This window comes from Chiroxiphia lanceolata, chromosome 21 (assembly GCF_009829145.1).
Source record: "Chiroxiphia lanceolata isolate bChiLan1 chromosome 21, bChiLan1.pri, whole genome shotgun sequence".
In the NCBI taxonomy this organism is placed as follows: Eukaryota; Metazoa; Chordata; class Aves; order Passeriformes; family Pipridae; genus Chiroxiphia; species Chiroxiphia lanceolata.
In genome coordinates, this window is record NC_045657.1 from 10,335,579 (window position 1) to 10,357,207 (window position 21,629).

The window sequence follows — 21,629 nt, forward strand, 5'->3', positions numbered from 1 at the left end:
CATTCTGTGATTCTGGGATTCCTCCAAGGAGGAATCTGCCCCATTCCCTGTGCTCACCAGCAGTGGGCAGAGGGCAGACTCGGAGGTTTCAGCTGTTCCTGGAGGAATTCTGCGCCGGAATCCCTGTCCCTGCGGGTTTGGTCACGGTGCTGCTGCCCCAGCCTGGCTGCTGCTCGCCAGTACAGCTCTCACGGCAGGTTTTCCTCGGGCAGCCTGCCGGCAAACGGCTCCCAGCCACCCACAAAACGTGGGAATGTTTCATCCCGGGTAGGGATTCTGTGCCTGGACAGCCCTGGTCGTTCCTCTGGACAGCATAATATCTCAGCAAGCTGGAGGGGTTTCATGGAAGTGCTAATACATCACCTGAGCTCACAAAATCACAGAACATCCTGAGCGGGAAGGGACCCACAAGGACCATCCAGTCCAGGTCCTGGCCCTGCACAGACACCCCAACAATCCCACCCTGGCCCTCAGAGCGTTGTCCAAATGCTTTTGTTTTTTTAGATTTCCCCACCTGGGGTGTGGAAATTCTCTTCATAGCAGGAGCTATGAAGGAGCTAAAAAAGAGCTGCTGGTGGCAGTGACCTGAGGAGAGGGTGAGAGGTAACTCGAGCATGGCCTCCTCTGAAATGTGGACAAGTGAGGTGCAGCTTTCTTATGGCACTGAACATAATGAGGCAGAACAGCTCTGAACTGCAGCTCCCCCCCGGAGGGCTCTGGTCATACTTGGCCTCCCCAGAGATGTCCCTATCCTCTCAGATTTGGGCAGGAGTTTCACAGTGTCATTGCACGCAGAGCAGATGGAGTGTCCCTGTGAGAGCACCCACACATGGCTCTCACAGGGGTGGGAGGAGGTTGCTGGGGGCACGTGGAGCTCCTGGGCCTCAGCAGGGCTGAGCTGGGCTGGCCCTGTCCCCTGGGTGCTGCATGACGCTGGATATCCCCCCTCACCCCCCTTTCCTCAGTTTCCTTGTTGTGGATTTAAAATGCTCACTTTAAACTGGGCCCCTTCCTCTGGGACCTTCTTGCAACCCCGTCTGACTCCTGGGATTGGTCCTCCTGGGAGACAGTGGCAGCTCCCTGGGAGAGAGGTGAAGGATCACTGAGGTCAGCCCTGTCCTCTTGGGTGGGCCAGGGGCAAAGGGATCCCACTGCAGAGCACCTGAGGGCTGCTGTGGGCATCCTCCTGTGGTGACATGGCTGGAGCTGTGTCCTGCCTGTGACACTGCTGCCTGCTGCAGACACCAGAAGGGCAGTTTTACTGTTTTTCTGCACTTTGTCCCCCTCTAAAAAGCTGGAAGCTTGTTGCTTCAATGATGCTTGATCCCCCCTTGCAGGGAGGTTGGAATTTTAGCTGTTGCCGTGTCCTGGGAGAAGGACTCTGGGCTGTGTGTCTGTGTGTGAGAACCTCTGTGTGCTGTGAGTGCTCCTGGGGCAGCTCCTGCACTGGGACCCTCTGGGGGTGGGGGCTGAGTGAAATGGGGGTGAAATCTACCCCTGCACCCACAGCTTCTTCCCTCCCCCAGGAGATCAGTGGCTGGTACTACCTCCTCGGGGAGGACCTGGGCAGGACCAAGCACCTGAAGGTGGCCATGAGGCGGCTGAAGCAGAGCACAGGTGTGTCTCCCCACAGGAATGTCCTGAGGAGTGTTGACAAGGCTTGGAAGAGGAGTCAGCCTTGTGTCTGACCCTGTGCTGGTGTGGAGCAGCCCCAGCCCCACTGCACTCTGTGCCCCCACGGGCACTGCTCACCCTGTGGTGCTCAGTGGGCACTGGGATCCCAAAAACTGGGGTGGGTGAGACCCTGCCTGGTTTAGCAGGTTCTGCTTTGCACTTCAACCTCACTCCTGCTTACCTGGGGCTCTGTGGGGATGCCAGCACTCCAGCCATGCCTCTCCCTCTTGCTTGGCCTCTCCTCAGGCTGACTCCTGCCTCTCAGCTCTGGGGCTGAGTGCTGTGGCCAGACTCTGTTTGGCTCCTGGGCTCTGCAGGATGATGGGGAGATTTTTCTTCTGCCTTGGTCTTGCTGTGCTGCCAGGGTGTGAGGGGGAGGGGGGCTGGCACAGGGCAGGGTGGGACAGCAGTGTCTGTCCCTGGTGTGCGACCACCCTGGAGCTGCCTGTAGGGGATGTGCCCAGGTAAAGATCTTACATGGAGTGTGTAGATGCAGCATGGAAGGACAGGGATTGTCAGGAGATGTGTGCCATCACACTAATGAGGCCTTTCCCTTTTTTTTATCTTTTATTTTCTATTTCAGAGCCGGTACTGGGAAGTCAGAGTGCAGCTCAGGAGAGCCAGGATGCTGTCACCCTGAAGCAGCTGAAGGTGGGTATGACAGGGCTGTGAAGACATGGGGTCAGGTACCTGCATAGGGGGGTTCCAAGGGAGCCAAGGGGCAGTGTGTTAGTGAGGGTGATGCCAAGGTGAGCTCTGTCAGCTCCCTGTCACACTGTGGCTGTTACAGGGAATTTGTTATCTGATCCAGCACCAGCTGTGGATGTGGGTGATGGGGTAATACCCCCACACTCCCTATTGCCCTAGGGACCGGTTTTTCCCGTATATTCCCACACAGACACAAGGCACCCACCTGGGAGCAGTGGGACAGGGCTGGCAGGCTGCCTGCCCACGGCATCATCCCTGGCTGGCTCTGTGTCTCCGGGCGCGTCTGCTCCTCTCCTCCTTCCAGGGCCGTGTGCTCTGGGAAGGGAAAGGCCCGTGGTGGAACCTCGGTGATTTGTAGGAAAGGCAAGGATGGGAAACTGGAACACAAACACAGGGTTTGCATCGGAAATGGGGCTGGGGCGGCCCCGTGATTTATCTGGGCTGGATTCCGCTCTGTGCTTCCCTCAGCTGCGTTTGCAGTTATTTGTTTTACGGCGCAGGGCTGAGCAGGACAAACAAAGCCAGCGCCCCTCTCCTCCCTTCCTCTCTGGCAGTCGCCACGGACTTGAAAGGTGGTGGCTGGGAAGGAAGGCTGATCCTCCTTCCAGCTCCAGCTCCAGCCTGGCAGTGCTGGGACAATGCTCCTGGAGCAGCCCGGGCAGTGCCTCCGATGGCTCCATGCTAGGAGTCCCCTGGGAATGCTGGGGCTTCTGAGCTCCCTCCCCAGCCTCCCCTGTCCCTGCCACCCCATCTGCAATGTGAGGCAACCCAGAGTTGGGGTTCCCTCGAGCCTTTTCTCCATTTTCCATCCCCATGTAGGAGTGTGGAAGGTGTTTTTTTCCTCCGTTGGAACCCCATCTCCAAGGAATTGGAACCCCATCTCCAAGGGGTTGTGCCTAACTCTGACAGTGGGGCTGCACGAGGCGGGCTGAACCCTGCTGTGTGCCCTGCTGCTGGCTGTGCTGAGAGGTTTTTCTCTTTGCTCTTTGAGTTCCCAAATTACACCAGAGTGCAGTTCAGTTGACCGCTCTGCTTCCCCCTCTGTGACTGTACGAGCACAAAGCCGCTGGGATGTGTGCATCCTCTGGGGGCTGTGCTTTCAAAAACAAACTCTGCTTTTTCTTTTTTTTTATTTTTTCATAAAAACCCCCCACAACCTCTTATTTTTTATGAGTGTGAGGTCGCCTCTTTAATGGAGTGAATCTCCCACAGGCCGGTGCCTGTGAAACGACCCGCTCAAACATCCTCCGAGTGTTTGTGAGAACGTTGCAATAACAAAGTGCTCCGGCGGCTGAAGAATGCCACGGGAACAAAAGCCACATCAACAGAGCGGGACTAGGGAATACTAAATAGGTTGACAGGAATTTTAATATAAAACTCTCTCCCTTCCTTGTCAGTGAGGGTTTTCAGGAAGCCTCTGGCTTATCGTGAGGCGGCACACGGCCCAGGCAGTGGCCGGGGAGGTGAAAGGTGGCTTCCTGCCATTCTTCTCCGGAGCTGGGTTCCCATGGGGCGGTCATGCCAGTGTGACTGGGGCTCGCTCCACACTCGGGTGATACGAGGAGCTCGGGATCGTGGCTGCCTCCGGGGGAGCTGGATTTCATGGCTGACGGCGGTTTGGGTGTCCAGCCATGAACCGCTTCAATGACTGTGCAAGGTGTGCTCGGAGCGCAGATACAGGCAGGTCTGTGCCCCCAGGGGAGCGCCCCTGGCAGTGTGAGTGTGGGGCTGGGAGCCTTGCGGGAGTTTATGAGTGTCTGTGGCTCTCTTGCCATTGGCTGGGCTCTGTGTGGTGCTGCTTCTGGGGTGTCAACTTGCTATCGTTATAATTTAGGTATTAAAATATGTATTATATTAATATGAATATTTAATAATAAGGTGTGTAGATATAATAGTATATTGTTATAATTCCAAATTATAACATTGGGAATATAAGGAAAGCATCTTCAGATGGGTGGCTGTAGCTGATCTTTGCCTGTTGCTGCAGTGGAGAAATGGGGATAGAGGGGTATTTTTATGTATACATATATGTATGTATCAAAATATATATATATGTATATATACACATATACATACATATGTATAAGTAAGTATGTATCAAAATACATAAATCCAACATGAATATATTTTATTTATATATAAAAATAATATTAAAATACATAACTCTGATATGAATACATTTTATTTAAATATAAAATTACATTTACTGTGCATGCTGACAGTAGCAGAATTGAGTTGCGAGGTGTTGTCTCAATTTCCCCCTCATCAGAGGAAAGGCAGGCTGCTACTGTCCTCTTTTAAATTGTCTTAGTGTTTTGGGAGCCAACAGCAACTTGCTTTCTGAGGAGTAGCTTGCTGTGCTCTGTAGAAGCTGGTTGCAGTTCTCTCTTGCCTGGTGTGCATTGCCAGGTGCTGGTTTCCATGTGCATTTTCCAATCTCCTGCACTTTCAAAGAGGTTTTCCCTCTGTGGTCTGGGTCGGGATCCCCAGCTCAGGTTCACTTCTCCCCTGCACTCCTGTGCTCATCTTTCAGGTTAAGCTAGAGCTGCTGTGGGAAACAATGAACACTGGGGATTTCAAAAGCAGCAGTTTAACCCAGAGTGCCCAATTCTTGCCAGGGCTGTAGTGACCATCCCATGCAGGAATGTTGCTCTGCCTGGTATTAATGACAACTGACTCTGGTTTGTGTCTTAGACCCTCTCAAGGCTCTATTTTGACAATTTCTTCTTGCCATTTTTGACAAAGTTTGGGTACAATGAGCCTCTGTGGTGCTGGAGTCTTTCCCCACCTGCCGCCCCTCACCTCCCAGCTCGTGCCAGGTGCTCAGAGTTCTTAGTTCTGTGCACAGCAGCAAAATGGGGCAAAAAATCATCTGCCTGTGATGTGCCGTGGAGGTGGGAACTGAGGAGAAGGAACCATCGGGAGAAGCTGCTCTTTACTTGGCACAGGGAAGGGGTCTCCATTGTGGGGGACAAGAGCCAGCCAGCTCAGGGAGAAGTGGAGACCTGGAAGCCCTGGGTTGGGAAGTTCCCGTGGAGTCTCCGTGTGGGAGAGATGCTGGGCTGGCTCCTGAGCTGCTGCAGAGCTCAGATCCCCCTGTGCTTGGCACTGGAGGTGGAATCATAGAATACAGAATAACCTGAGCTTGAAGGGACTCACAGGGATCAGCCCTTGTTGGACTGAGCTGGGAGGTTGGTTCCAAAGTGCAGAGCCACCTCTTTGAGGATCCAACCAACTTCAGAGATAAAAAGACTCAGCGTGGTGGGACTGGACCTATGTTTTAATCTTGCCAGGGAAAGCCAGTTTCTCTTTTGAAGCCTGATTTTATGCTGAGCAGGGACAGAGGCGCGGGAAATGAAAGCTCCCTGCATTTGTGAAGGAGCAAGGAACCAGATCTCCCCCTTGGCAGCTTCTGCTGAATTCCTCCTCTCTCTGACTGTTTGTTCTCAAAATAATACAGGTCAGATGTTGGATTTTTAATGTTCTTTTCTCTGTCAGTAAAACAAGCATCTTGATCAATGTCTTGGGGCTAATCAGGTATTTACAGGATCTGTCATGCTGAGCTGCTGCTGGAAGCCAACATCAAAAAATAAGTATAATTGCATTAATAAGCTCAATGCTCCTTGAATCAGAGGGAGAAATGAGTCTAAATCAACACAGCATCCATCCTCTCCAAACTCAGCAAGGGAAAACACACTCAGCCCAGGGAGGGGGTGATGCACACAGCCTGGGCCAGCACAGATGCCTCGAGGACAGGAGCTTGCTGAGCCTCACCGTCCCTTCCAGAGCAGAGGAGAGCTGCTTGTTCTGTGTTATCCAACAGGAAATGAAACATTCAAGTAATTTGCTTACAGAAATTGTGTTAGAAATCAGAGTCAGAGCCACACTGCCAGGTTTTCCTTCCTAATGACTTACAAGGCCTTTCCTTACACTTGCAAGAGTTGGGAGCAGAGACTTGTGTGTGCTCAACAAACACTCCTTTTGTGGCATTCCATGGATCCTTGGCTGGATTTGGCATTGCTTTTTAGCACCTTTTCTGCCTCCTTTTGGCTGCAGCAGAGAGAGACCCATTGTTTGTTGAGGGTCACACAGTGACAGCCCTTCCCCAGGACAGTTCTTTCTCAAAATCCCAGAATCACAGAATGGGCTGAGTTGGAAGGGACCCACAAGGATCAGCGAGTCCAACCCTCAGCCCTGCACAGGCCCATCCCCAAGGGTCACACCCTGTGCCCCAGAGGATCATCCAAACCCTCCTGGAGCTCTGGCAGCCTTGGGGCTGTGCCCACTGCCCTGGGGAGCCTGGTCAGTGCCCAACCACCCTCTGGGGGAAGAACCTTTTCCTGCGATCCAACCTGACCCTGCCCTGACACAGCTCCAGCCATTCCCTGGGTGCTGTCCCTGGTCCCCCCAGAGCAAAGCTCAGTCCCTGCCCCTCCTCTGCCCCTCCCCAGGAAGCTGGAACTGCCATGAGCTCTGCCCTCAGTCTCCTCTTCTCCAGCTGAACACTCCAAGTGCCCTCAGTGTCCTCCCACGGCTTCAAATCAAGGCCCTTCCCCACCCGCGTTGCCTCCTTTGGACACTCTCTAATGGCTTCAGATGTTTCTCACACTGTGGCAGTTCCTGTGTTCCCAGAGGCTGTGGGGCAGTGGGTGAGGATGATGGGGGTGCTCAGAGCAGCTGCTCTTCCACTGACCAGGCTCTGGTGTCTCCCTGCAGATCACGATCCCTCGAGGGACTGATGGCTTTGGTTTCACCATCTGCTGTGACTCCCCAGTCCGTGTGCAGGCCGTGGACTCTGGTAAGAGATCAGATCATGTTTGTCCCTCTTGGTTTGAATGAATGACTCTGCTCCTTCTTTGCTTCCCGGAGCACGTTGGGATTCCAAAGCTCCCATGTCTTGCAGGACTCTGGTTCCCTCTGAGGAACTTCACTTAATGAATTCTCTGTTGCCTCTAAAGAGGTCAGAGGCCACTGAGTTAACACTGTCATTATTCTGCCAGGATTTTGCAGTAATTTGCAGAGATTTTGTTCCCTTCCCTCTCCACCCTCAAAACTGTCCAGTTGGTTTGGAGACCAGTGGAAAGTATCTGGGGTGGGAGTGGATCAGAGGGGACACAGAGCGAGCAGGACTGTGGGAGCCCTGAGTTGCTGGAGTAGATCCTCTTGCTGTGGATCTATGGGATGGCCTTGGTGTCTCCATTGTACCATGGTGCTCCTCACTGCACCCCAGGAAACATGGGAAGTTCCTGCAGTAGCTCTGGGAGGTGTTTGTGGCTTTATCCTGGTGCTCTGTGTGTGTGTGATGCTGGAAGGTGAAGCTCCAGGTTACCTGGCCCCACTTCATTTCGGGGTGTGGGTGTTAGAGCAACAGATTGGGTTTGGAAGAGTGAGTGGTGCAAGCTGTGAGATGTCTCCAAGCCCCAGGGCTTCTCCTCCTCAAACTCAGCTCCCTGTCCAGCAGGTGACTGGCATTTGTCTGCCTCTCACAGGTGGCCCAGCAGAGAAGGCAGGTCTGCAGCAGCTGGACACGGTGCTGCAGCTGAACGAGCAGCCTGTGGAGCACTGGAAATGTGTGGAGCTGGCTCACGAAATCCGGTGAGTATTCACCCAAAACACCAGCGCAGTGCTCTGGGAGAGATGGTTTGAAGGAGTTCAGGGCAGGAGCTTCGAGTGGTTACAGGAGGGGGAAGGCTCTGAGGGATGCAGGACACTGGGAAAGGATTCCCTGGAGTAGAAGAAAGGATGCAAAGGCTGGGGAGTGCAGGACAGGGGCAGAGGCACAGGGAGGAAGGACTGGCTGAGTGACATGGGCGCCTCACTCCCTTCTGCTCCACCTTTTGCAGGAACTGTCCCACTGAGATCATCCTGCTGGTGTGGAGGCTGGTCCCGCAGGTGAAGGCAGGCCCCGAGGGGATGATCCGCAGGTCTTCCTGCAAGTCCACCTACGACCTGCAGTGCCCCCCGCACAAGCGGGAGAAGAACAGCGCAGGCCCCGCGGCCGAGCAGCGCCGCAGCTGCCATGTCCTGTGCGACAGCAGTGAGGGGCTGCTGCTCAATGGCTGGGACAGGTACACCGAGCTGGGCAAGAGGGGCCAGAACACCCTGCCAGCCCTGTCCCGGGTGCCTTCGGCCGCCGACCAGAACTACATCATCCTGACGCCCCTGAACCCGGGGAGCCAGGTAGGGCTGTGGGTCCCCGTGGGCTCTGTGTGTGCTGGGGCCTCTCTGGGCCCCGCTTCGGTCCTACCAGTGTCATGTCTAAGTGTTTGCAAGGGCATGTGCCAGCTTTGCAAGCCACTCCTGTGTCCCTTGGTGGAGCTTTCACTGTTTTCCTAAAACATTTCGCACTGGGACTGCAGAGCTGGGGAGGGGCAGCTCCGATCCCTGTGAGCAGGGACAGGACCCGAGGGAGTAGCTGGAGCTGTGTGAGGGCAGGGTCAGGTTGGATCTCAGGGAAAGGTTCTTCCCCCAGAGCGGGGTTGGGCACTGACCAGGCTCCCCAGGGCAGTGGGCACAGCCCCAAGGCTGCCAGAGCTCCAGGAGGGTTTGGATGATCCTCTGGGGCACAGGGTGTGACCCTTGGGGATGGGCCTGTGCAGGGCTGAGGGTTGGACTCGCTGATCCTTGGGGGTCCCTTCCAACTCAGGTTATTCCATGATTCCATGTGGCCTGCTGTCTCAGGGCTCACTTCTGGGGTATGGGAAGGATATGGGGAGTGTTTCTGCTGCACAGACCACAGTGCAGGTCTCATTTTCTGCTGGCAAAAAAATGATTTAGCCCTCTCTGAAGCGCTTTGGCTTGGCTGGGTTTGGCGTGTTAAAATTTGCAGCTGGTTGTTGTAATTGTCCCTCAGTCCTGCTGCAGGTGACTGTGTCCTGTCTGGGTTGTGTCTTACAGCTGCTGAGGCCTGTCTATCAAGAGGATGACACCACTGGGGGTAAGTTGTCCATGTGCTGGGAATGCTGCTCAGAGCACCCAGCAGATAAGCAGGTCTTTCTGGCACTGTCAAATCCTTGCCTTTAGCCCTGCAATGGAGTCCCTCATGTTTTTAGGACAGGAGCAGAAGCCTGGGGCTTTTGGGTAGGGTCATCTTCCCTCCCTGAGCCCAGAGAGGAGCACCTCCTGGTGGAAAGGTGTGTGGGAGCTCACAGAGGGCTGGTGGTGGGGACTTTCCAACAGGGGCAGGGTGAAAGCATGAAGTGTGAAAGTGCAAACAGCTGTGGTTCCCTACATGTGTCTGTGGGCTCATCCATGACGTGTTTCCCTTCTCATTCATGGTGCCTTTTTGGGGGGGTTAATCCCTGCTTTGAGGTTCCCTTCAGTCCTGAGGGAGTGAGGGTGGCTCTGACTCAGACTGGCACAAGCAGGAGAGCAGGCTGTTTGGCCAGATTTGGGCAATACTCATGCCCTGGGCTGCTGCAAGGTCTCTGGCAGTCTCTGGACCAGCTCTCCTCAAAAAAACCTTTGAAACATAAATTCATAGCATAAAACATGCTTGTAACAGGTGTGCTGGCTCTTCCTGGAGCACCAGGTGTGGTTGGGCTTGTGGGAAGAGTGGGCTGGGTGTGTGGCAGGGCTGGGCACTGCAGGAATCCAGGTCCGTGTGGAAATACCTGTTGTCAGCTTGTTGATTTGGGGGCTTTGGGAGGCTGTGCTTGCACCCTGGCCTGTTGGGATGAGCTACATGTCCATGGGAGAGCTGAGCTTCTCATTGGGATCTTGCAGGAGTGTCTGTCCCTCAGCAGTCCCTCTCTGGTGAGGGCGCAGCTGGAAAACTTTGTGCTGCCCTTGTGGGGCAAAGTGTGGGGCTTCCAAAGCCATGATGGGGGTGCTGAGCAGCAGGAGGGAGCAGTGTGGGTCCAAGGTGTGCCCTGAGTGCTCCCAGCCCTGGAGCTCTGCAGCCAGGAGAATTTTCCACACTCGACTGCAAGGGATGTTTTGTTCCATGGATAATGGCAGCTCTTTCCTGCTGTTTGTGGATCCTGTGAAAAGATGAGCTGGACTATGGGGCCTTGTTCTTACAGTGGGGTGTGATTTGAAAGACTGGGGCTTCTTTCCATAAGAATTTTTGGACTTTTTATGTATTGTTTTTAGTTATTTAATGTTAAGTCTTCAAAAGGAGGAAGGTGTTAGTTAACCTGGGCAGAGATGAAGTGTGACAGGAGCTGACACTTGGGGCAGGCTGGGTGCAAAGCCAGGACTCGTTCAGGTGATGAATTCCTCTGATAAAGTGAGGTGATTTAGGGACAAGAGGAAAAACAGATCCTGAACAGCCTAGACAGATTGTACCTGCCCTGTGCTGAGCTGTCTCTTGTGCTTTGATTTTATCTGGTAGTGCAACCATGAAAAAGGGAAAAGGGAAAATGTCAGGATTAATGCACTTAGAGGTGGAAACAACCTTTTAGGTCACCAGGGTCCCCCCTGCAAAGGCAGCTGCTAAAGCCAGCAGTAAACAGCCAGGCTGGCTTCCCACCCCAGTGCTGGCTGGCTCTGCTACCTTTATCTGAGAGAAAATGCACTATTTCCTAATACTTAATAGAATATGTAATGGTGGGTAGGCTCATTTATTTGCTTTGGACGAGACCTTATCTGCCCTGAACCACGTTCAGGAGTGTTTTGGCTCATTTCTGCTTGGGAAGGTTCTGAGTATCCCAGAAAACGGCAGAAAGCTGCTGTGGTGGGAGCAGGAGCTCCTGGCTGGCTGCAGGGAGGGAGGGATGCTGGGGGTCTCTGCTGGGAGAGGGAGCTGCAGGAGCTGCTCATACCTGTTCCTGAGGCATCCCTTTGGGGGAGAAGCTCCAGCTTCTCACCTGGATGTGTTGAATCCAAGTGGAGGGGGCTGCCTGCAGGACTTGAGCTGGCTCAGTTCATCAGCTTCAGGAGGGAGGGAGCAAGTAAATATTTTGATTTTGATTTGTCAGTGGGGCTTCTTTTGAAAAAGACATGAATTTTTAGTTAGAGAGACATTCAGTTCCCGTTGTTGTCTGTGAGTTTTAGAACAGAGCACAGGTTGCTGGTGCCCAGCAGGACATGGTCTGGGGTTCAGGGCTCTGGGAGAACACAGACCTGTCCTGTTTTCTCTCCACAGCAAGGTAAGTCCCTCTGCTGTGGTGATGGAGGTCCATGTATGGCAGTAGAGATATGCACTGTGGGCCTGGGGACATCAGGCATGGCCAAAACTGTATTTGGGGTCACCAGAAAAAGCTGTTGTCCCTGGGCCTGAGGGATTAAAGCCATTAATGGGAAATATTTCACAGCACACCTGAGAGCAGAGCAGCCCCATGGGCAGCAGGTTGGCAGCTCCTCACTGCTTCTGATCCCATGTTTTGGCTTCATCCTGGCTCAATGGGATGGATCTGGGGAGAAGGACACACAAAGCAGATCACCCCCCAAAGCCTCTGGGTGCTCAGGGCCAGCTGTGCCTGCAGGACCAGCTCCCAGGACTGACACTGTCACCTCATCCCTCCTGGGAAAAGGGGAGGTTCAGTCCAGGCAAAGCATCTCCAGAGCTCCCCATGTCCCAGGGCTGGACTGACAACGTCATCATAGAACCCCAGGCTGGTTTGGGTTGGAAAAGACCCTGAAGCTCACCCAGTCCCACCCCTGCCAGGGGCAGGGGCACCTTCCACTAGCCCAGGTTGCTCTAAGCCCCGTCCAACCTGGCCTTGGACACTTCCAGGGATCCAGGGGCAGCCACAGCTTCTCTGGGCAACCTGGGCCAGGGCCTCCCCACCCTCACAAGAAAGAATTCCTTCCCAATATCCCATCTAACCCTGCCCTCTGGCAGTGGGAAGCCATTCCCCCTTGTCCTGTCCCTCCATCCCTTGTCCCAAGTCACTCTCCAGTTCTCTTGGAGCCCCTTTAGGCACTGGAAGGGGCTCTCAGGTCTCCCAGAGCCTTCTCTTCTCCAGATGAGCACCCCCAGCTCTCCCAGCCTGTCTCCAGAGCAGAGGGGCTCCAGCCCTTTTGAGCACCTTTGTGGCCTCTTCTGGATTTGTTCCAACAACTTCACATCCTTCTTGTGTTGGGGACCCCAGAACTGGAGGCAGCTCTGCAGGTGGAGTCTCACAAAAAAGTTGATGGGAGCTTGCTGGATGTATTCAAAGGCATTCCATTCCTCTGGGCTGGAGGAAAGGGCTTGGGAATCCTACAGAGCAGCAATTGGGACAGCAGTGGGGGACAGAAGGACTCAGCCCTGCAGCAGCAATAAGAGAACAAGGATAATTGTTGATAATTATCAGTAATGCAATTAATCACAGGATTATCAATTTCTTGAAAGATTCTGGGCCTGGTTTGACATCTCGCCTTGTGTCTCCTGGCCTCTAGTGATGCAGACTGGCAGGTGTGGAAGCTGGTGTTGGCTTGTTGGGAAAGGTCACAGCTCTGCTGGACAAGCTGAGATGGGACTGTAGAGGAAATCTTCCGTGTAATCCCTGCTCTCAGTGAGGAGAACAGCTCTGTGCAGGGAACAGGGACAGGGTGAAACACCAGTCAGGCTGCTCGGACTGTTTCCAGCACCAAAATGTGATGCTGAAAAACAGTGGATGGTGTGACAGCCTCATGCACAGTGAGGTCATCCTTTATAAATACACCCCATGTCTGAATAACCATCACATCCCTGGGAGCAGTTTGGAAAGGCATGGACTGATCCCATGGGCATGAATGTGTTTATAACTTCTGTCCTTTCTCTGACACCTCCAATCTCAGTATCTTGTGATTAACCCACCAGCCAGTGCCCTATGTCATGACATTCCTGCACTTTGCTAACTCCCATGCCCAGAGTCCAGAGCAGTCAAGGCTTGTGTGGATAAAAATGTTCTGATGTTTAAATTTCCAGAGTTTTTCTTCTTTTTTCCCCCACCATGGATAGTTTTCCCCTCCCTGAAAAGGAGGGTCATGGTTCAGTGGTGCAGGCAGATATTCCCCAATGATGGGAAGCTCCTCAGTTCTTCTGTGATTCAAAAATATCCGTTTAAAGTCATGTTTGGGTTTGTTCTGTATTTCTTAATTTGTACTTGGAGTGCTGCAGAGGGAGGTGTGTGTAACAGTTCCTCATCTCTTCCTCCAAAGCACTGGATCTCAAAGCTGTGCAGGAGTCAGTGTGTGCCCAGGTAGAGACAGATCATCACAGAATCACAAACTGGTTTGGGCTGGGAGGGATCTTAAAGCTCATCCTGTCCCACCCATGGACAGAGACACCTTCCACTAGCCCAGCTTGCTCCAAGACCCGTCCAACCTGGCCTTGGACACTTCCAGGGATCCAGGGGCAGCCACAGCTTCTCTGGGCAACCTGGGCCAGGGCCTCCCCACCCTCACAAGAAAGAATTCCTCCCCAGTATCCCATCTAACCCTGCCCTCTGGCAGTGGGAAGCCATTCCCCCTTGTCCTGTCCCTCCATCCCTTGTCCCAAGTCCCTCTCCAGTTCTCTTGGAATCCCTTTAGGCACTGGAAGGAGCTCTCAGGTCTCCCTGGAGCCTTCTCTTCTCCAGGTGAACCCCCCCAGCTCTCCCAGCCTGTCTCCAGAGCAGAGGGGCTCCAGCCCTTTTGAGCACCTTTGTGGCCTCCTCTGGATTTGTTCCAACAACTTCACATCCTTCTTGTATTGGGGACCCCAGAACTGGAGGCAGCTCTGCAGGGCGATCTCAGGAGGGCAGAGTAGAGGGGGAGAACATTTGGTTGGATGTGCTGGCCTGAAGCAGAGCTTGCTGTGCCTTCCCTGGGGTCTTGTTTGCACGTTCACAGGCGTGTCTGTACTGCTGGTGGGATCCAGGAACCCCTTGGTCCAGTGACTGAGCAGTTCTTGAGCAGAAATGCAAAGGGACATCTTGCTTTGCATAAGAGAAAATGAAATCAGTGCTGTTATTTCATGAATCCCTGGGACACTTTGATAGCAGAGTGATGACTCTCCCTGCAGCTCTTGGCTCCAGCTGTTTCCTGTAGCTTTTCCATGCCCTCCTCCAGGCTGGGAGAGCAGACCCCGAGCTGGCAGCGGGCAGAGCGATGCAGGAGCTCCCTCCTCATTCTGAGTTTCTCTCTGCCTCTGCTGTCCATCCAGGGAATGCTTCTAAAGGGAAATCCCACACAGGGTCTGGGAGAAAATCCAGGCTGATGAAGACTGTGCAGTCCATGAAGAGCTATGGGAACTACCAGAACTGCACCATAGTGAGACCCCACATCCCACACTCCTACGGCACCTACGTGACCCTGGCCCCCAAAGTGCTGGTGTTCCCCATCTTTGTGCAGGTGAGTGCAGCTGGAACGAGGTGTTACTGATGGGATCAGGGCCCAACAGGGCATGTGGGGTCCAGGCTGCCCTGCAAGGTGGATGTCTTTCCCAGCAGTATCTTCCATGAGTGCACGGATCCCTGTCATGCTCAGCTCTCCTCTGGAGCTGGCTGTGCTCAGCACAGTGCTGGGGACTGTCCCAAAGGGAACCGTGTCCTGCCCAACTGATTCTCTGCTGGAGTTTTGTCCCTTTTCAGCTTTCAGATCTGGTTCTCGGTGCTTGCTTCTGTCAGGAGAAGGTATCCTGGCTTCTGAGCTTCAGCAACCAACTCTGTGATTGCAGATCAGTGTGGTTCCTTCCCAAGGGTTCTTTGTGCTGTCAGGGTGTGCAAATGAAGGGGTGCTAGTTTAGCTGGTGGCCAGCACTAAAGTCGGGGACAAGGATGTGTTAGTGTGCAATTATGGTTTGACAGGGAATTTTCTGCTTCCCCTGTTCCATGAGCTGTTTTCAGAAAGCAGCCCTGAATTTGGAGGTAGTAGCTCTAAAACTCCCTCTGTGTCCTTTATTTTGTCCTTTGTATGGCCAGAACCCCAAGAAAACTCATCTAACTCATATGTTTTTGTATGTTGCTGATGAATCCCTTTGTCTCTGAGCTGTCAGGGCTCATCCTCCCCTGGTACCAGCAGTGGCACTGTCACCTCAGCTCACACTGGTGACTTCCTTTGGGCTGAAACCATGGCCTGTGTTTCCTGTCACTCCAACCTGAGGCAGTGGGTTCCCTGGGGCAGTGTGGGCCTGGGGCACGTTTGTGCTCACCTCCATCCTCCCAGTGGCACCGGGGTGGCCGCTCACGTTGGCACCAGTGTGTTCACCAGCCTTGGCTGGGTGTGGTTTGCCTTTGGTGGGAACACAACTGGCACTTCTGCCTCCTTGCTCCCAAAACTTGTCTTGGATGGAGACTGGGGGGTTTCTACCACTTCAGGAGCTGGTTTTCACTTGGCACTCTCTCATGCTTCAGGCCCTGTTCCCACTGTCTGTGCTGCTCCTGAGGGTGGTCCTGGGCTGGTTGTGCTGGGTTTGTTCTGCCCTCAGGACACCTGAACCTGTCCCTTCCTCCACCATTCCACAGAAAAGGTGGTGGATGGGCAGCTGACCGTGGCATGTCAAGGGACAGGAATTCTTAAAGTTACTTTAATTTACTGCAAGAATAATCCCTGACATCACAAATATTCGTGTCTGAGGGACGTGAGAACCTGCTGTGCCACCACTGTGGTTGTGTTTCCTGCTGAAAAACACCCGTAAGCACCCCGTGCCTTGCAGAGCAGTCCCTGTACAGAGGCAAGGGCTGGTTGTCTTTTTACAGCTGGGGCTGACGTGGGTGTGAGTGGAAGGCTTTGTTTTCTCATGTAGCTGGACTGCAGACTTCGTGTCCTTGTGACCTCAGTGTGGGGTGGCTTCTCCCTGAATGAGTTACAGCCTGAAGTGAAGACCAAGTGGGTTTGGTGGGTGGAAAGTTATTCTGGCAAACCACGCTGTCAGTGGAAGGTTTGACTGTTTCTTTCATTTTCTTTTCTTTTTTTTTCCCTCTCAAACACAGCCCCTTGATCTCTGCAACCCAGCCCGGACTCTGCTTCTGTCAGAGGAGCTGCTTCTTCACGAGAGCAGGAACAGGACTACAGAGGTAAGGTTTTCATGCTGTCTGAAATTTCTAAACCTGCTCTCTTGCAGTCTGATGTAGGAGATTGAACCATAGACTCACAATGGTTTGGGTTGGAAGGGATCTTAAAGCTCATCTCATTCCACCCCCTGCCATGGGCAGGGACACCTTCCACTAGCCCAGGTTGCTCCAAGCTCCGTCCAACCTGGCCTTGGACACTTCCAGGGATGGGGCAGCCACAGCTTCTCTGGACAACCTGGGCCAGGGCCTCCCCACCCTCACAAGAAAGAATTCCTTCCCAATATCCTATCTAACTCTGCCCTCTGGCAGTGGGAAACCATTCCTCCTTGTCCTGTCCCTCCATCCCTTGTCCCCAGTCCCTCTCCAGCTCTTCTGGAGCCCCTTTAGGTACTGAAAGTGACTTTGAGAAGGGACTGGAAGGGACTTCTCACTGCATTGAGAAGGGAAATATTTAATTGTGTAGTAATTATATCAATATGAGACTTGGAAAAACTTGTAGTCTGTTTATTGTGGGATAAACTAAATAAATATCAAAACTCTTATGTACTAGAAATCAAGTTTTGTTCTTGTCTTCCTTTGGGCTCCTGGAGAGGAAACTGTACATGGCAAATACATGTCAGTGACAGCCCAGCAGACTCAGGAGGAGGGAGTTGAAGGATATTTTGTACCAGTTTAGAGAATCAAAGGACAGAATGGGTCAGGCTGGAAGGGACCACTGGAGGTCATCCAGTCCCACTTGCTCAGGCAGGATCCCCTGGAACAGTCACTCAGGATTGGGCACAGATGGCTTTGGAACATCCCTAGGGAAGGAGAATCCACAACCCAGAACTAGAACCAGACAGAGAACTTGCTACAGGGGTTTTCTGAAATTTAGTTCCTAAAACAGGTCACATGTCCTGTCCAAATTCCTCTCTTCTTACTTCAGCTCTCCTGCCATGTTATTGTAGGGCTGTTAGAAATCTGGGAGATCAGTGGAGCTTTGGCTTCGTGCTGCACCTGTGGTGGGACAACTTTCACCATCCAAACTGTCAGAGTTGGGATGTGTTTATCACAATTGTTGCTGACTTCACTTGCATCCAACTGCAAATCCCTGGAATCTGGGAGAGAGGAGGCAGCAGCTGTCAGAGCCCACCCATGCATTGCTCACTAGTTTCTTTTGGGGTTGTTTCAGGAATCTCCCCCCTGTACAGAGTAATTTTGGGTTGAATTTAGTTACAGTGAACAATGTGTCATCTTCACAGATCTGCAAAGGAAGTTTTACTTCACTAATCTTAGTTTCTGGGTAACACCTTGTGGGTGGCCAACAGCAGAACCCCAGAGCCACCTCCCATCACTGGCCAGTTCAAACCAGTACAGGAGTGTGTTAAGTGACTCCTCTCTCTCTCTGGCTTTCAATGTGTAATTCATCCCTTGCCTTGACCTGAATCACTTTGTTTTCCCTCTCAAAAAATATATGAAAGTACATCAAAGTACATGAAGAATTACATGACTGATTAGAAAATTTGGCACTAACTTGTGAATAACCCCCCTGTCTGTCCTGCTGCCCTGGGCCTTCTGGGCACCTGCAGGAATGCAAACCAGGGAGCACCTGGTTGTGTGGCACTGCTGTGCTGGATGGCTCGGGAATACAGTGGGCAGCTGAAGTCAGGGAGCTTCTCCTGGGTGGTTTGGAGGTGCTTCCTTTCAGGTCAGACATCTCAGTAGCAGCCAAATGTGGGATAATTATGGATAATTAACGCTGTTTGCAGCCGGGGTGGAGCATGTGGGTGTGTGGAGGTGATGGAAAACCCCAGGACAAGAGTGTTTGGAGGAGAGGTTCTGCTCTGTCTCCACCTCAGAGACCTGGCTGTGGGCAGGATCAGAGGGAGAATGTCTCAGGGAAAGGACTCTGCTTATGATGCCCTTGGGATGAGCGGGAGGCTGGGAGAGAATTTCCCTCCGGAGCTGGTGCCAGGAAAGGGCAGGGTGCTGGCCAGGAATGTGAGACAGCATTTGGGAATGATGGTGCCTCAGGGCTGTGGTGTCTGGGTGAGCCTGGCAGAGGGGCAGGGCAGGAGGGGGTGAGTAAGCAGAGTGGAAAAACAGACGTGGTGGATGGAAACAGCCCGTGGTGCTGAGCCCTGGCCAGGAGCTGGCAGTGGAGCAGCTCCTGGGACATCAGCTGTGTCCCTTGGGAAGGGCTGTCTCGTGTCTGAGTGTGTGGCAGGGCCATGGCAGGCTTAGTGGAGCTTTGAGGAATCAGTGCAGGTCCCTCTGGAAAGCCAGACTTCCCTTCTGCAGCAGAGCAGAACCTGAACTTCTGGACCCAACAAGACCTCAAATGGCCTGGACTCAATGGAGCCTCCCCTGGTGCACAAGGGCTCTGACTTCTCTCTTTGCTGGACTCGAATTCTTTCCCTCTCCAGCCTTCTCTGCTGCCTGGACAGGCTGTCTTGTTTCCAACCAGTCCTGTCTTCTTTGCTCCACGTAGTTTTCCATTTTCCCACTGCTCTTCCCACCCAGGCTCTCTCAGGCTGGGCTCCCATGGTTTGCAGGACTGCTCTCTGTTTGTTATTAATCCGCTTTGGTTGAGTGGCTCAAGAGAGGAGGGTCTGGATGCAGGGGCTGGAGATGGAGGTCCTGCTTCTTTCTTTTTTTCCCTAAACCCCAGACTCTTCTCCCTGTGGCAGTTTCCACACCAGGCACTGCATCCTTGTCATTGAGCAAGCGCTCTCCCACCTCCCGAAGGACTCAACCTATCTCTCTGGAGGCTTGCCAGGATCTGTCCTTTCCCTGACCTTACCTCTGGGGCAATCCTTATTCAGGCCTTAATCACATCCTGTCTAGACTTTGTTGCAATTCCCGCTTTTATGGTCTCCTGAAATCCCTCCAGCCCGTGGAGTGTCAGAGGAACCAGCGTGGTGCTGGCAACGGCGCGCGAGGTGTCCAACGTGGGCTTTGGCCTCGTTGATCTGTCTCTAATGGACCTGGAGGCACCTTTCCAAAACCCTGAAGTACTGGCACAGTGTGGGCAATGCTCATCCCCTTCTCAGCTCTCCTCTCTGCCCTCCTGGCAGGGTCTGCACGCCAGGATGGGCCTCCCTTGAGCTCTGAAACTCCCGGCTCTGCAGAGCCTGCAGGACATGGACCAGCATGCCCAGGGTGATCTCTTCTCTGCAGAGCAGGAAGCTTTCCTGCCCCTCTCTCTCTCTCTCTCTCTCTCTCTCTCTCTCTCTTCCCAAGTCCTGCACTGCAAGTTTCCAGCACTCCTGTCCTGGAACAGGATCTCCAGCTCCCTGGTTTGATGGGTGACTGAGTTTGGCCAAACCCTACTCGCTGGCCCAGGTGTTTCAAGCTCATTTTCAGCCTTTTTTAGACACTTTAATTTGGGTGAAAATGACAGAAACCTGCACTTACCTCCTCCCTCCACCACGCTAGTCCCACTTGCTCTGTCCCTTCTTCACTACCACTTAATATCCTCCTCTTCCTCGTTTTCACACCATTTCCCCACCTGCACAGCCACTGCTGGCTCAGTGTCTCAGGGTTGGTGTGGGGCCCCTTGAGGTTTTGAGTGCTCACCCCTGATGTCCATGATAGAAGAATATTTGTTCCAGATAAGGCAGTGTGAGGGTCAGGGTTGACAGCTAAAGCCTTCACCATGGAGCTCCTTTTGGCAAGTGTGGTGGTTTATCTTCCTCAAAGCCTGACTGAGCGTTTCAGCTCCTTCCTGAGGGTGTGAATTCCATGTTGATAATCTTGGGAGAAAAAAATAATGTGTGAGGCAATAAAAGAGGGTAAATAAATGCACTGTGGGCTAAAAGGCTGCTGAGAAGTTCTTCCTCCAGAGGGTGGTTGGCACTGACCAGGCTCCCCAGGGCAGTGGGCACAGCCCCAGGGCTGCCAGAGCTGCAGGAGGGTTTGGATGATCCTCTCAGGGACAGGGTGAGATTGTTGGGGTGTCTGTGCAGGGCCATATCTTCCAAGTGATATTCTGTGATTCCATGATTCTGTAAGTCTTGGAGAATGTGCATTTAATATGGATACATCCAGAAGGAAAAATCCAGGAGCAAAGGAACAGGTCATGCTTAGAGAGTAAGGGCTGTAGCGTGGAAAGCAGTGACTGAAAGGCTTTGATGTGTCACTGGAGGGTGGGAAAGTCCATGTCCATCTCTGGAGAGCCATCCTGGATATGAGCACCTGCCCCAGCTGCAAGGCTGTTACTTGGAAGCCTTGGTTCAGGGAGCACTGAGTAGGGGACTGGGTGACACCACTCTGCACGTGGGAGCTGTGTCCTTCCTGGCTGGATGAGTCCAGCAGTGATGCTGCTTGGTACCAGATGATGAGGCTGCAAGGATAAAACAAGAGCTGGAAAAACTGAGGAAGATTAAGCAGATTTTATCCATTTAGATCAACTGAACTAATGGGGACCCACGAACTCTGCAAACACACCCCTCATACTGGTAGCACTGGAGTTTCCCTCTTGGGATGGGACACAATCTTCTGAGAAGAATGCGGTACTGGCAAACAGCAAATGTGTGTGGCTCAGTCCTGGAGTGGATACCTGCAGTCCTGGGGTGATACCTGTCAGTCCTGGGGTGATACCTGTCCCAAGAGCTCCCCACCAGGGATATAGGGTTTCTCTAGCCAGCTGCAGGCAGCCTTCTCTGGCCAGGTGAGATCAGGTGATCATCACCATGTTCTCCCATGGCAACTGGCAGCTCTATGATACAAACCCTGCCTCTGCTTCCTCATCTCCCTGTCCTGCTGGGCACTGCTGTGAGACTGTGGCTAGAGAGGGAGGGTGGTGACTTGGAAAGAATCCCCGGGCTGAGGTTTTCCCTGCCAAGCACAGGGACAATTGGTCAGGGATCCCTGATCCCTTTTTCCCGTGTTCCTGCTGCAGGTGTGATGTGAGCCCTGCTCCCTGCTGTACCCAGGTGCTGGGGGCTCTCTGTGCATGGATGAGCAGAGAGGACAGGGTTAGCAAGGGAGTTAACTATTTTTAAGCTTGAATGTGACAGCACTTTGGCTTCAAGGCTTCACTTCTAGGCACCTTTTCATAGTGATTTTGTTGCCACATTTTGCTTTCCAAGGTGTGCTGTTGGCTCCCTCCTGCCCAGGGCAGGGCTCTGTGACATTCCCAGGGTTGTCTCCTGCTCTCCCCTTGGGAGCCACACTAGCCCACTGCTCCTGCCTTCCCTCCAGGCTTTCAGTGTCTCTTGATTTCCTTCAGGAAACACTTCAAAGGTGTCCCTTTCTCCTGTAACAGGGCTTTGCCAGTTCTGTGCTGTAGTTGGTCAGATCTCTCAGCAGAAGAGGCTTTGCTGTTTGCTGTGGTGCAGAACACACCCAGATAAACAGTGT

The 21,629-nt window shown here is 53.1% G+C and overlaps 1 protein-coding gene across 1 annotated transcript in view; it reads left to right on the top strand.

Moving 5' to 3' along the window:
* RGS3 (regulator of G protein signaling 3) overlaps window positions 1-21,629 on the top strand; it is a 93,720-nt gene that overhangs the window by 24,304 nt on the left and 47,787 nt on the right. Inside the window, 8 exon segments of the mRNA XM_032708502.1 lie at window positions 1,527-1,617; window positions 2,258-2,325; window positions 7,099-7,180; window positions 7,872-7,977; window positions 8,226-8,562; window positions 9,280-9,319; window positions 14,438-14,625; window positions 16,206-16,289. Of these exon segments, the coding sequence (XP_032564393.1) occupies window positions 1,527-1,617; window positions 2,258-2,325; window positions 7,099-7,180; window positions 7,872-7,977; window positions 8,226-8,562; window positions 9,280-9,319; window positions 14,438-14,625; window positions 16,206-16,289 (996 nt within the window).